This window comes from Meleagris gallopavo, chromosome 1, assembly GCF_000146605.3.
Source record: "Meleagris gallopavo isolate NT-WF06-2002-E0010 breed Aviagen turkey brand Nicholas breeding stock chromosome 1, Turkey_5.1, whole genome shotgun sequence".
Lineage (NCBI taxonomy): Eukaryota > Metazoa > Chordata > Aves > Galliformes > Phasianidae > Meleagris > Meleagris gallopavo.
Genome location: NC_015011.2, coordinates 133,437,760 through 133,452,649, shown reverse-complemented (window position 1 = coordinate 133,452,649; position 14,890 = coordinate 133,437,760). Strand labels below are relative to the sequence as shown.

At 42.4% G+C, this 14,890-nt stretch overlaps 1 protein-coding gene across 1 annotated transcript in view; it reads right to left on the bottom strand.

Annotated features, from left to right (window-relative positions):
* Window positions 1-6: 6 nt before the first annotated feature.
* Window positions 7-14,890, bottom strand: part of GAS6 (growth arrest specific 6) — a gene marked incomplete at its 5' end in the record, with an annotated part of 36,527 nt that continues 21,643 nt past the window's right edge. The window contains 10 exons of the mRNA XM_010728605.1: window positions 7-199; window positions 2,251-2,479; window positions 2,903-3,075; window positions 4,398-4,566; window positions 6,037-6,201; window positions 9,596-9,785; window positions 10,178-10,296; window positions 11,241-11,362; window positions 11,794-11,919; window positions 13,718-13,837. Of these exons, the coding sequence (XP_010726907.1) occupies window positions 48-199; window positions 2,251-2,479; window positions 2,903-3,075; window positions 4,398-4,566; window positions 6,037-6,201; window positions 9,596-9,785; window positions 10,178-10,296; window positions 11,241-11,362; window positions 11,794-11,919; window positions 13,718-13,837 (1,565 nt within the window). The remainder of the gene's footprint in view (window positions 200-2,250; window positions 2,480-2,902; window positions 3,076-4,397; window positions 4,567-6,036; window positions 6,202-9,595; window positions 9,786-10,177; window positions 10,297-11,240; window positions 11,363-11,793; window positions 11,920-13,717; window positions 13,838-14,890) is intronic.

Sequence of the window (14,890 nt, the reverse complement as noted above, 5' to 3'; positions counted from 1 at the left end):
AAGCATTGAAAGTTTCTGAGTACAAAACTTTCATGTTGCAGTGGTACCTATGGACCTGCTTCAACTGGAGGGCAAGAGTGGGATGTGATGTCGCTGTGCTTGTACAGCGCCTCATCCAAGTCCAGCGCCTTGCTCTTCAGCTTCACCGTCATGCAGCCATGGTAGGATGCTGTGACCGGAGTGGAGGTGACGTTAACATCTGTGCCAAAGGAAAAAGAAGCATCTCTGAAGGCATCTTCTACAAAAACACCCGCCGTACCTACGCTCAGATGATTGCCTTTTAGAGAACTGTACTCATACACAGAAGTGGGTACCTGTCCCACAGTGCCTCACGTGAATTTAAACTCAATTTTGAGCTTGAAGAATCTGTCAGCGTGTGCTTAATGTCTTCAACACTCAGCAAAGGAATCACTGAGATTGCTGTCCTGCAGAGCTTAAGGACATCCTTTGAAATGGATTCGTAAGATACAATCAGAAATAATTATGAAGAAGATTTTCTTTGTGTTACAGTTGCAAATCTGGTCAAATTTTCTGTTATGATTAGAAATGGATCTGTTTGAAATGTGGTCCTGTAAAGAGCAAAAAGTCTTTAAAGGCCCATTCACCTGGTCGGTGTACACATTGCCTGGACAAACACCTATGCATCATATAACTTACATCATTTATGGATTTATTAGAATTGAAAATATCACAGAAGAGAGAGTAAATACTTATCTGTTCCCTCTTTAACTATTTATTTTGCATCTACAGTGTTACCTGCATGGAATGTCATGCATATCTTGACCTAGGATTCCTCATTGCAAACAGACCAAAGAGATTAAGCATGACCACTGCACTTTGGTTTTTTTGTCCACTGGGTAACGAATCAGGAAAAAAAACAATGTGAAGTTATCAAACTCTGAATGAGTCAAACTCATTTAGGTCTGACCATTTGGTACAGTTATTTAACCCAGAATGGTGAATCCAACCATGGTGCTGAAATGTTTATTCATTTGGCAAAATGACAAGGTTTCTCAGTGCGAGTGCTGCGTTCCACTCAATGACAAAAGCAGACCAGAGGCAGGAATTCCTGCTTCTCAGTAGAACTGAGCAAAAGGGGAAAGCATCTACATCCACTGAAGCCAAATGGGTCCAAGAGCCACAGTTATGACAGATACCACTTAGCTCCAGGTAATGAAGTCTGTGCTTCACCCAGTTAGTCTGAACTAACAACAGAGAACTCAGAGCAGCTACAGAACAGGACTGGGTTTGTGTATTTGAGGGCGACCTGAAGTCAAGCAGATTGCATCTCTTGCTTGTACAATGGCTGGCTCAGTGCACCCTGGTGCTCTGGAGAGGTGCCCTGGAGAAGGCTGTATCTGGGGACTCAGCATTGATAAGTGAGTCCAGCCATAACAAGAGGCAACCCCCTGACTCAGCCAAAATTCATGACTCAGGTGAAAGTTTGATCTTTTAAGTTTATAGCAGAAGAGCAAACTGACCCGTGATAAGAAGCTGAGTTGCTGAAAAGCCAGAAAAATGTGACAGCCCCTTGGTTGTGCCCTAAGTACCCTCTGCTGGGAGGAGATATGCAAATTGTGTACTGCTGTGCTCAACTTGAAGAGGTCATCAGCCAGGGGGAATCACCATGCTTCCCAAGCTTCAGCCAGACAACGTGAGGCCACTCATGACTGCTGGAATGAGTCATTTTATCAGAGAACTTCTATACCAGGAGCCCATACAGACCTGGGAGTCAGACCATGAGATTAGATTTTAGAGATAAAACAGCAGAAAACTTTGACACACATGTTTGAGAAGCTGGGAGGCCAGGTGCCGTGTGTTATGGCATGAATGCTACGCCCTCATGGCATCCTTGGGCCAATTCTCACACTTCCTATCAAAGTCTGCTGTGGAGTACAGATGAGAACTGAGATCTCCCCACAAGGAGAACTTAGGTAAGAGCACAAAGCTCATACATTCTCACCAAATTAACCTTCAGAAAAACCATCCCTATTGCTGACCAGGAAGACCTTTCTTCCTATTTTTGTCTTCCACTGTCCTCAAAGGACACAATCATTCAGGAAAAAAAGAAATGGTCAAGTACACTCTCACATCCCTGGAGATCAGATGCCTGTATTGCAGACAAAGCCTGCACAAGCAGAAACATAGAACGAGGCTCTTGTTTCAATGAGCTGAGACAGTTTTCCTGACTCCCATCTCATCAAGGTGAGGTGAGAGTCTGAATGCCCTACTAGTAAACTGGCTGCTCACCTGGCAATCCTCCCACGTACGTCTTCACTGCTGACTGCAAAGAGCTCTCCAAGATAGACAGGCTGTCTTCTAACTCAGAGGTGCTTAATTCACTCTCTCCTTCCATCCCATCTACCCTCAGGGATAACTGGTCTTTCTTGAGTAGGATGTCCACAGAGTGTTCCTTCTTATCACAGAGATTTAGTGCCAGTCTGGACACAACTGTGTCCTCCACAGCCAAGATGACAAACTAGACAGTAAGGGAAAGAAGAGTAAAGAGGAAGTGAGCTGAATTATACCTATCCACAATTACATAAGGTCTGAAGTGACACCTAAACTTGTCTGCTTTGTGTTTATTACTGAAGAGCTCCAGAGAATGGAAATCCTTCCATTATGACATAGAACAGCTTTTATGCCAGAAAATTTTAACAAAATATGCTGGCATTCAAGTGACCAGTTCCATCTTTCACTTAGACTACATATGCAAAGAGTTCATGAGAACTGTCCAACACAAATCCTTAACGGACAGGACTTCAGCACTCTAGCCCCAGACCATGTTCTGAACTGGCAAGTGCAAATAAGCAGGCATAACTTGACAGCTGTTTTGTGAAAATAACTACCAGGGCCCCCAAAATAGCAAGGAGTCTTCTGTAGAAAAATGCTTAGTCTGTACCTGTTGCTTCAATTTCTTTGTGGAGTGATAGTCGATCAAAGATAGCGATAGAGGGACAGATGCTTCTTCTGTAACCAGAGCAAGCATCACACCAGTATCTGTTGCTGGCTGAATTATAGCATTTACTTCTATTTTCCAACTTGTTTTGGTTTCATTCCCAGAGGAAGGTTGCACTACAAAAAGAAAACAAAAATAGCATAGTAGGACAGACATAAGAATAACAGGTGAAATGGTAGAATGTGCAGTTTCTGTCAGTAGAAAAAGATAGATGGATGAGCACATGGACTGCTACATTTCTTTAACAAAAAATGCCAATGCTCCTGAACATATAATCAGAGAAGAAAGTGGCATTAGTTTCCTCTTTTTACTTTCTGCAATCTACTGCTTTTCAGAATGTCAAAAGACAAAGTTCAGTTTTTTTATCTCAAAGGGAGATTCAAATTCTCACGGCTGTCAAGCCATGACATTCAGAGAACTGCTGCAAGGCATGGCACTCAGTTCTGGCACTGTTCTTGACTGTCAAAAAGTCACTGAGGCATCGAAGTCCGAATCTGACATATGCTTCTATAAAAGCCTATATTAAACTGAAAAAGCACACTACACTGATCAGCAACTAATCACCTCATGATCATCACCCTGTCAGAATTGTGTGATGTTATGTCTCAACTGCTGAATGTGGAATTAAAATTGCTGGCATCTTCCTTATTGACCCAGTGCCCCTGTAATTCAAAAACTGATGCTGGTTATGAAAACCACTGTCTCTGCAGCCTCCCCACATGTGTGTTACCTACGCTGGATCATCATATTTTTGCATATATGTATAAAAGTAAATAACCTCCCCAACAAAAGAGGAGGATTAGTGTCTGTAGGTGAAAGAAGGATATAAAAATGAAGGTAATGAGAATTCATCTGTGTGAAACACTCTCATCTGCACTTTGTTCATACTTTGCAGCTTTTGAATCTGTATGGTAAACAGAGTGGTAAACAGGCCAGTCTGGCTAAGGCCCTGGGCAACTTGATCTAGCTGTGGCGTCCCTGTTCAATGCAGAGGAATTGGACTAGATGGCCTTTGAAGGTCCCTTCCAACACTAAGGATTCTATGATTCTACGACAGACAGCTGACACTACAACTCGCAGTTCTCCTTGTTCAGGAGAATGGACAAGGCTGGAGGCAGCTTCACTGCTGACAGAGGGATTGTGAAGCTTCCAGTGTTGCAGCTGAGTTGGAGTCAGCTGAGGTGTGAAATGCACTGCTGGAGCCACACACAGAGAAACTAACTCGTGCTGGCCATGTCCTTACTAGCTAGCCACGATAAATAAGCCTTCCTTTGCTGTGAATCACAAGTTTAGCCACTTCCTCACTATCCTCAGCCAGCAGTCTCTTCTGCATCAATCAACACTGAGCTAGGCATACCTATGGAATTATAACTGTTTATTAACCACGTATGTTTAATGGCAGGAGAACAGTCAGAAAAGAAACAACAGAAGTACTTACTGTAAGTAAGATTAAATATAGCAAAACCTCGGCCAGGATAGAAAGACCCTCGTCCTGCTACAGCAAAGCATTGCATCCTTTCATTCATCTTTATGGTCTCTTGGATAGTGCTGTCCTCCCCATTCAGCCAGTTCCATGCCCGCAAGCAGCCATCCAGCCGAGGGTTTATCTAGGAAGAAAATCACTATCTCACATCTTAAACTATTGTTGAGTGAAGAATGGCTATTTCAGGTGCAGAGGATATTATCCTATCAAATAGGATAAATTACTTTGATATGCCAAAAACATGGAAATCAACTGGTGGCAACCCTGATACTGCAGCCTGAATGTTCAGTATTCCCCATGAAACTGCTCTGGGCTTAACTTGTTTCTTCAGAACTGAAGGGCACTGGCTAGGGCAACCACTCATTTGGTTGCAATGATTCTGTTGCTTCTACACACTGCACAGCATTACTGCAATTAATTCTAAAGCTTTATAGCTAGGGCTTTGTGACTCCCATAATTCTGCATTGTGAGCACTGGAGGCCAAATGGAAGGGAAAATAAATCCTTTGTGTCATTGCAAAATAGCCTTCATGAGACACATCATGTTGGGCTTGGTCACGGTAGAAGCTGTGTTCTGGCTTAAGAAAGGGGTGTCTGTGCACGCTATTCTGCACACCTTGTTCCTTCCAGTTTCTCGTGCTGTTACCCTGGGCCCAACTCCAGCATTAAAACACAAGGTAATGTGTAAGGAGAAGGCTCCCTGCAAAGCGCCTCAACCAGCACCATTCTCCCCAGGTAACTGAAGCAGAGAGAATTAAGTGTCTGAGCCAGGATAAAAACCTCAGGAGTTTTTGGTTCTTAATCATATATCCAGACCACACCCCTGGCTTAGTGCTTCAGAGAAACACCGGCCCTGAATGACTCCATGAGAGGAACAGAAGCCTGCCTCAGCTGCTGCGCTGCCTGTCCCCAAGCCACAAGCTTGTCACCTCGTTTAAAAACAAGGAGATGCCAATTTGAGTTTCAAGGTGCCAGCTGTGTGTGTGGTGGACATACAAGACAGCCTGAGCAGCAGACATTTCAGACATGCAGCATCATCCAGTCTCATCCACAGAGTGCCCTAACTTTCATTTGTATGCTCTACCTACTTGAATTAGGAAGAAATGAAGAAAAACAGACTCCTGTTTTCCCTTGGGTCCTACATCACCAAAAGAGTAAAAGCCAGGAGCAACAGCTGTGATACAATACCCATGAAGCTCAAACTTTGGTCACAATACAAAAACCTGCAGGGCACAATATTATACTTGCCCAGTACTGTCTGTTGGCATGCCAAGGCCACTCACTATCTCCAAGACAGCACAGTCACTGCTAGTTCTCAGGGCTTTGCCATGTGCTCCAGTCCTCTGGTATCCTAATTCTGTAGGCCTGAAGTGGAATACATCTCACCCAATCTCACCAAGAGTCTCAGCTTTGCTCCTGGCTTCGGCTCCCTCTATACTCAGTGGAGAGAAATCTGTATCCAGAAGGTGATAATGCTCCCTGTTTCAGGGCAGGCTGAGCTGCTCTCAGAAGGGCTCTACGTTACCCCTACACAAATCAATGAAATCAAGCCCCTCAAACCTACAAAATAACAGAAGTGATCGTGCTGTTCTTACCGGCACAATAAGGTCCTTTGTTTTAAAGGGAATGCCTCCTACTGTCAGGTTCAGCTGATACAGTCCTTTGTATAGGGTAAACAGGTCCCCTGACACAGCTATTTTCATAACTGCATCCCTGTTGACCTTTACAACCAAACTTCTCTCGAGTTCTTCAACAGAGATCTGAAGAAATAAAATGGTAAATAGAAAATGTCAGTATGAAATGAGCTGCAGCCTCAACTAAAGGACAGACACCACAAGCAAAATCCCCAGGATGCAGAAATATTGTGTGTTCCCAAGGTTCTTTGTTTACCTGTTAAGTTACGTTCCACCTTCAACAATCTGGAGTTCCCCTAATGGCAAAGACAGCCCGGGTACTCCAGAACAGCATCACAACTAACTGAACGGATCAACTACATGACATCTGTAGGTTGCTCTAAACAAAATTTAAATGCAGTAATGTGTTATTAATGAGAAACTTCCTACTGTGACAGCCTGTGAAAGGAAAAGTTGGAAAGACAGACAAGAAGGTATCTTTGTTGGCCCAGTGAAGGAAACAGAAGCCACACGAAGTGTAGTTGTAGAGTGCTGACCCCCAAAAAAGAATAATTGAATATGTCACATTGGAGAGGGTCATAAAAATGTACAAGAGGCACATTTTCTTTCAGAAGGTCTCTGTGAGTTGTATCTTCACATCTCCTAAAAGCTTCTTTAAGGAACAGTCTATCCTCACTGAAATTTCAAGAACTTGCCACAGTTTGAGTGGAATTGCTTTACATGGGGTGTTACACAGGAACAACAACCTGTGACAAGTTGCATCCTTACAAGGCAAGAGACCAGGCTGCACAGAGAAACACTATGAAGCCTCCAGCTCCATGGGGAGAGAGGAGGAGCAGAAGCCCAAGGCTGACACCCAACAGCCTGTGGTAATGGCCCATCCTGCTGCAAAGAGCACTGAGTACTCTGCCACAGTCTGCTTGGAGACTGCCAAGAGATAGCTCGATGATCCCATAAGGTTTAGCCATAAGGGCTCCTTGCTCAAAAGCAATTGGGCAGCTCAGCAAGGGACTGGGCTATAGGCAGTTGCTGGGTAAGAGCCAAGGGTAAATCTGCTTCGGATCGCTTAACTGTCAGCCTGAATAAGCTGTTATTTGTGCCAACCATACTGTCCTCATACTAGTACTAAACACTGCAAATAGGAAAATAAATAATGATTTGGGGAGTGAAATCAAGACAAACAAAAGGTGACTGCATTATCTACTCTCATCAGATCATACATGCCACCTCATTCCACTGGATTACACATACATCACTGTATTAAAAGTTTTTCCTGAGGCTTGCTCATTTGTGTTATTAGTGCTGGGAATAATCACTTAGAAGTAGATTAGGACAGATCAACATCAGAGAGTATACCTCAGTAGAAATACTGGCCTGAAGTTTTCAAAATTCTTGAACTTTTGTTTGAGATCAAGAACCATTGACTTTTTTGATTCGCTTTTAAATAGCAAATAAAATATAAAATAATAACTTTTTTTTTCCTATCTGCTGAAAGTTAAATAGGAAAATTACTGTTTCCTCACATCTGTGAAGTTCCCACCAATACACAAAATCCAGGTCAAACCAAAACTAAGGGCTCCCAAATGGCACTTGAGTCTGGACTGTGACCATGGAGATCTGGGTTGTGCTTCACTAAAGATGAAGTTGAAAAATGCATGAGAGTCCATACTTGAAATATGTGGCTTCATGGAGACAGGCTAAAAGCAATAATCCTTCCTCAATAGGACTTCCCAAATTCAAAACCACACCAGACAAAGGAAAAAGGAGAAATGGTCCCATTTAGCTCAAGGTAACAGCAGCACTGCTGGGTGCAGTGGCTCCTCTGTCCCATTGTGTGGCTGCTGGTCACTAACACAGACGTCACAGCACCCACAGAGCTATCTGCTGGCATTCAAGGAGAGTTGGGACAATGGTTTCAGACACAGGGTTTGAATGGTGGGCGGTGCTGTGTGGGGCCAAGAGCTGGAATCAATGACCCTCATGGGCCCCTTCCATCTTGGGATATCCCATGATTCTATGATCTCTACAGAAAAGCAAACCAATCACACTGCTGCAGCCACTCAGCCAATTCCTTGGATATGACAATGCATGGAGATAAGAGCCCTGGCACTGAGGACTGGCAGGAGACCAGCAATTGTAATTGCTGCCTAAAAACGATAATTACTTTTATCATACTCCCTTCTCTCCCCAGAGGAAGCAAACACAGCCTTTGTAGTGTTTACTCTGCAACTCCCAAGTGTTTGAACATTTTGCACTGCTTGAAGATAGAAAATACGCTTCTGATATCTCCCACCAAAACGAGTACAGGGAAGTTTCTAATTCCTTCATAATGAGGTCTGGCACTCAACAAGTACTTTACACTCCTGTCTTAAAAGGCTTAGCATGGTAATTCAGAAATAACTTCTTCAAGGCTATTCCTACCTGCCAAGATACACATGTCATCTACATGTTATCTACAGCTTTGTTGAACCTCTACAGCTCCTATTTGGAATCTAAAATTCTTTCAATGGCAGTAAAAGAACTGAATAAAAAAAATCACCTTGTTCACTGGAAATATTGTCAAATATCAGGAGTTGGCAATGTATGCACTTCTTTTATTCATTAGAATAAAATCTTTCCCACCTTTTTTCTTTAATGTGTAAGTCTAGTTTTCTCAATGCTAAGAAATTTAGAACAGAAAATGATTCAGCTACTCATATCTGTATGTCTCTTATGTAAGTTAACAAAGAATTTCCCACCTATTGCCCAACAGACACATCAACTTAAAGATAACACATCTAATTAAACGAGAAAAGACAAAAAAGGGGAAAAGGCATATATAAATTGCTAATCTATTATAGATCCTGCTACAGGACTCTTTTTATGATCCTGCCACGAATGGCAATATTCCATGATACTTCCTGAATCACCAGGAGATATCCTGAGAGTGCCAAGAAAGTAAAGCCTCACCAGCTCCAATCAGTGCATCTTCTCTTGAGAGACTGCTGGGATTATGTTATTAATAAACAGCAAGTCACACCATTTCTAACAGACCCCAATATATTTACAAGGGAAGTTGAATATTTTGTTTATAAACAAGCTTGAAGAGTTAAAAAATACATACTGTAGCATAATATATCTGTCAAGGCCCAGAGCTGAGCCCTGTCACTAAACCAATAAATAACTCATAACAAACACATGTATCATAGACAAAACTAACCCTCCTTGGAGACTTCCTTAAAAGATCTTCCTCTTTCTCCCTGCTAAATCCCGACTAGAGGCATCTTCTCAAAGTAACATCAAACGCAAACCAGTGCTGCTATCTAGTTTACACTGGATATAAAGTAAGATTTGACTTGTTTGGAAAAGCATCCCATTTTCACCTTTCCATGGACAATGTGTGCAAGCAGAAGCTCAAATGAATAGGCCGGAAAAGCATCTTCTCAACAATACAAAGAGTACACAGAGTCTAGCTGTGCTTAACAAAGCCCAGAAGGAAGAAGCAAAGAAAGATAAGCTCCCAGAAGCAGTCCATACTCACTGTCTGCCACATGCCATGGTTGATGAGCGGTCCACTGCTGGTCACGCGGCCTATTCCGCTGTATTTCAGCTGCAGCTCTAACCGTCCTTTGCGCAAAGCCAAGACCACCCAAGTGCTGTCTTGATGGCCTCCAGCAAAGAAAAGGATACCTTCAGGATCAAAGGTTCTAAAGTCGAACTCAGCCACAAGTCTGACCGCACAGGTGTCAAGAAATAAATTAGTTATGCAGAGTTCAAAAACCACCAAGTACTTTCCATACAGATAGCATCAGTTCTAGCAGTTACGGTCTGTTAAAACATACTAGCTTTTAATGCACTCTTTTTCAAAGACTTTAGCTGTGAAGATGGATTTTAAAATGGCATCAAGAATAAGAAATACATTACTGTACTTCAGTAATTATCTGAGGAGCTCTGTGGTCAAGACCGCCTTTCTCAATTACTGGTTTGAATAACGTTTTGCAAAACAGGACTCCATAATCCAAACAAATAAATATGGTCATGGACACAATCATTATTTTAGTGACTCCACCGCATGCATCAAAGCTGGCCAGCACATTCAACTGTCCTTCAAAATTGTCCTCACCTTGTCAGTTGTTTCCTCTTAAAGCGCAGTCTGATGACAGGAGTCCCACTGAACATTCTCCCCAGGTATAAGGACTTAACACTTTTTGCAACAGCAAAAGGCACACATGGTATTATGTTCTATAATCAAAACACATTTTTTTGAGCACTTACTCTTCTCACACAACAGAATAAGAACCAAGCAGCTTGCCTTCTTTTCTCAAACACATAGATGCTATACATATAGCAGGATATGGCACTTCATTGGTTTAATTCTCAAAATATCTGTTTTAGTTCTGGGAACATTTCATCTTTCCCTCTCTTTCTCCTCCTCTTTGCCTTGATTGAATGCTTTCCTATTGTGAAACGAAATCACATTCTCAAGGTACAGCATAAGATTTTCTACTGCAACTCAGTGCCTGCAACACTACCAGTTCTTGTCTGGTTTATACAGAAGGAGCCTTTGCCATTGAAGCCCATCAAATGCCTGGATCAGGGACATATAAAGCCCTAGTGCTGTTTTGCAACTTACATCGTATGCCCTGACACCTTTCCTCTTGGTCCTACTGGGCCTAACTCTGATCAGTTTGTGCAGCTAGACGTAACTCATGGCTTAACAGAGGGCTGGCTGGGCTACCCTGGTCAAGCATTGAAGGGGGAATTGGTGGATTCCTCATCCCTGGAGGCAATTAAAAGACGTGTGGTTGTAGAACTGAGGTACATGGTTTAGTGATGGAACACAGCAGGTCACGTTGATGGCTGGACTTTGTGATTTTGAAGATCTTTTTCAATCTAGATTAATGTGAGATTCTATTCTATGGTCACCATCATGTTCTTTTTGGACTGGAACAGCAGAAGCCTAAGAAGAGAGACTCTGAGTGAACAGACTTCCATAAAAGGCTAACAAGACCCCTCTATCTTACCTAGTGAGCTACTGCCCCCAGCTCGTGTACCCTTGGCACTCTGACACCCTCCTGCTGGTCACTCAGCTCAAATGGCTTTGGTCCAGTGCTTCGTCAGTTACTTTCAATTGCAATGTAAATTAAAAGACTATTCTGCAGTTATATCAATGAAGTCTGACATACCTCACATGTATTCATGTCCTGGGAAAGCTTTACTCCCCCTCTGCCATCACAATGACAAGTGTAACTCCCTGGCAAGTTGACACACATCTGTTCACACAGTTGTTCTTCACATTCATTTATATCTACAAAGACCAGCAAAGAAGAGAGAAGAAAACAGCCACCAGATTTATCTGAACATGAATTATTTGGTGAAAAAAAAAAGTTAGCAGTATTATTTTGTAGCATCTTTCATCTACCTGTGCTCATGCGCTCCATATCCATAGACGGTACTTACTCTATACCACAGTATACAAAGAGAGACAGCAACATGCATAGATACTTTTGAGCTTCCATCGGATCTTCTACTTCTCATAAGTTCAAGAAATCTCAATACTCTGTCTCCTAAGGACTGGTTCATGCACTAAAAATCACTGCAAACTCAGTGTGTTGCTCACAAATAGTGAAAGGCAAGAAGACCTTAAAAATTTTTTTACTGAACCCTGACGATCAATTTCTGGTTATTTCTCTAATAGCTTCAGAGCACGTAATAATGTTATTGTGTTTATGAACTTACCATCACAAGTCTTTCTCTGCTCATCATACCTGTAGCCTGCATCACAAACACATTCATATGAGCTTATCAGATTTTTACAGCGAGCTTCTCCACAGATGTCTGCTGATGCTGCACACTCATCTATGTCTGCAAAACAAGCAATTAAACAACACTACATGAGATGAGTAAAATCACTTCAATGTTTGCACACTGGAGAGGGTTCAGGCTCAAGCGATCCCTCTATTCTGGTAAATGGAAAACCAGTATCTTTAAGAATCTACCTTTAGGGCTCATCTAGATATAAGGGATAATGTCAGGCTTTCAAAACCAGTTGCTGCTTCTTTCTTTAAGCCATCAAACATCATTGGGAAGAACAATGCAAAACGAGCCTAGAAACGAAACAGAGCAACCCCGTGCAAAACCAAAAACCCACTGTCCATGGGGCTGAAACTGGGGGATAAAAAGTAGCCACCAGGAAATGAGGAAAAGCAGTATGATTTTTAATAAAACACAGAAGCAGCACTCAGTCTGTGGAAAAGCTGAGATTTCTGTTCTCAGATGAGCAAACTACCTTTTTTTCCTTCAGCACATTCACAAAACTGAAATCCAAATCTGTCTATCTGCACTAGTAAAAGGGAACTGAGGAAGAAGGACTGTCACCAAGAACAAGTCTTGTCTGAGAGACGTTGTGTGGTTGTTGTGCCTACAAAGGCAGGCAATGGACTGGAACTGAAGGCCTGTAAAAACGCCCACCAAAATCCTGGTACTGGAAATACATTTGTAGTATAGAATTTCATATTTACCTTTGCTTTCTAACATGTTAAAACTACAACTGCATGTTACACTTTGTGATTTTCCTATGTATATGAAGTAGTCTGTGGTAGTCTATCTGTAGCCCAGTCTATAAATCAACAGGCAAAAACTAATGCTGTAGTGTATGCACAAAATGATAGGAATTAACAGCCGGAAACTGTCAAAAATGCACAAAAAGCATTAAAATGCAATTAAAAAATCCGAGCTAGCATTAATTGCATCTGCTATGAACACCAGCAACGTGCTGGCTTGACATGGACACATAGCTTGTGTGTGATGGTCACTGTGTTCTAATAAACACTGCAATTCAAAGGTAACATCAGCTCATCTGCATGTGTGTATACATTAGAAGGGATGCCATGTAGGCCATACCATCATCACTTCAAACAGCAGAAGTGACACAGAAATAAAATCCTGCTCTTTTTGGCTGTTAGCATAAATATGTTGAGTCAAGTATGTGTACTGCTAAGAACCATGTCATTCCATTCGTAAGGGGTATATAAGCTGACTTGCTTGTTTTTCACAAGACACAAAAAACATTAACAGCTATCTGTGATCACTAATGAGTGTATGTCTCAGCACACAGTTCCTTAACGCTTTTAAAATCTCAGTTGCTCAAGTTCTGTTACGTAAATTCACTCCACCATTTCAGACATTTACTTCAGATCTCCAGGTTCTGCTCCCAGTTGCCATGTCAAACAGTGGTGTGCCTTCACATGGGCCTTTCTGCAGCTATTAACAATCAGTGGCAGTGCATTTATCTGTCTTTATCAATCTCGGTTAATTACTTGCTGCTGCACTTATCTAGATTTAGAAAAATGAAACAATAAATACACTAAATAAAAACAATAATCACATATACTACAACTCGTGAGATTGGGAAGGAGTGTAGCAATGCACCTGGGCAGCCCTTCCTCCTCTCAGTGTCAGGATACAAGCACTGATCAGTTACACTGATTTAGCACAACCCCAACCCCAGTCACGGACTTCCATGAATCTGGCCTGTACTGGGGCACTGGAGAGCAATGTGATGGGACCACAGAGAAGCTAGGATATAGTGATGGCATGAGCACCTGTTACCATCCCAGACCTCAGCTTCTGCTGGGTTGGGAGGCAGGACAGGAAGGCTTACCTTCACATGTTTTGCTGTCTTTAAGAGCATAACCACTGTAGCATGAGCAGCGGTAGCTGCCGAGCTTGTTGAGGCAGATCTGGTTACAGCCACCGTGCTGCACTTTGCACTCATCAATATCTGCACCAAAAGAAAGTATTGCAGTCAGCTTTTCACCTCTGACATGATCTGTGGAGTGAGAGTGGGGCAAGGAGCTGGGAAAGGGAAAGAGCAAATGAGGAACACTATCACATTTGCAACCTGATGGTTACAAGAAGCACAGAGATTTCATTCAAGCACTTCAAGTGCATTGGCCTGAGTTCATTTGATAACAGAAAAAACAGAGCAGGAGCTGTAACTGAATCCCTCCCCCATAGGTCAGACAGGGCAGGAGAGTCTCTTCAGCCTATAGAGGTGAAGAAGAAGAATTTGCTTGCAGAACATGTATTACAACTAACTTCTATGATGGTACAATGACTAGTAAGTTTGGTATTAAACAACACATAAAGATATTCTCATTACTACAGAGCACCACTATCACTACTACAAGAGAAACAAGAAATAGTGAGTTCACAGCTACTGTGCTCCACTGACACCAGCAGCAAAGGCCTGCTTGATTCAGCAGAGCCTTCTCTGTGCCCTACCTGCTCACCATGCCCCATCTGCATAAGGGACTCCAGAGTCAGCTGGTAGGTAGAATACCAATTTCACAGTGTTTTATATGAAAAACAGGGGATATGCTTCAGACTGGCCAGTTACTCAAGGCTGCTGAGAGCCTATGGGTCTACTGTCTCAAATACTTAAATAAACTGCTTGTGAGTGATCCTATAATTTCACCACAATATTCACAATGGGAACACAGGGTTTGGATCTGCTGCTCTCTTAGTGGCCACAGTTCTGGACTGGCTGGATGTGCTTTCTGGCAGCCATTTAATTTTGGCAGGCAGAACAGCAGCGGCCCTGACAGCCAGAAAAAAAAATAGGAATCAGAGAACAACGGGAGGAATTATTGAGTATTTCATTACAGAATACAGAAAATCTCTTTGGGTTTGGACATACTGCATGAAAAAATACTCTGCCTGAATATTCTCTTTGGAGCTGATGGGAATATACAGTGGGAAATGAGTAGAAGTTGTAGTAGAAGCTTGGTGCCCCATCCCTGGAGGCACTCAAGGCCAGGTTGGATGGGGCCCT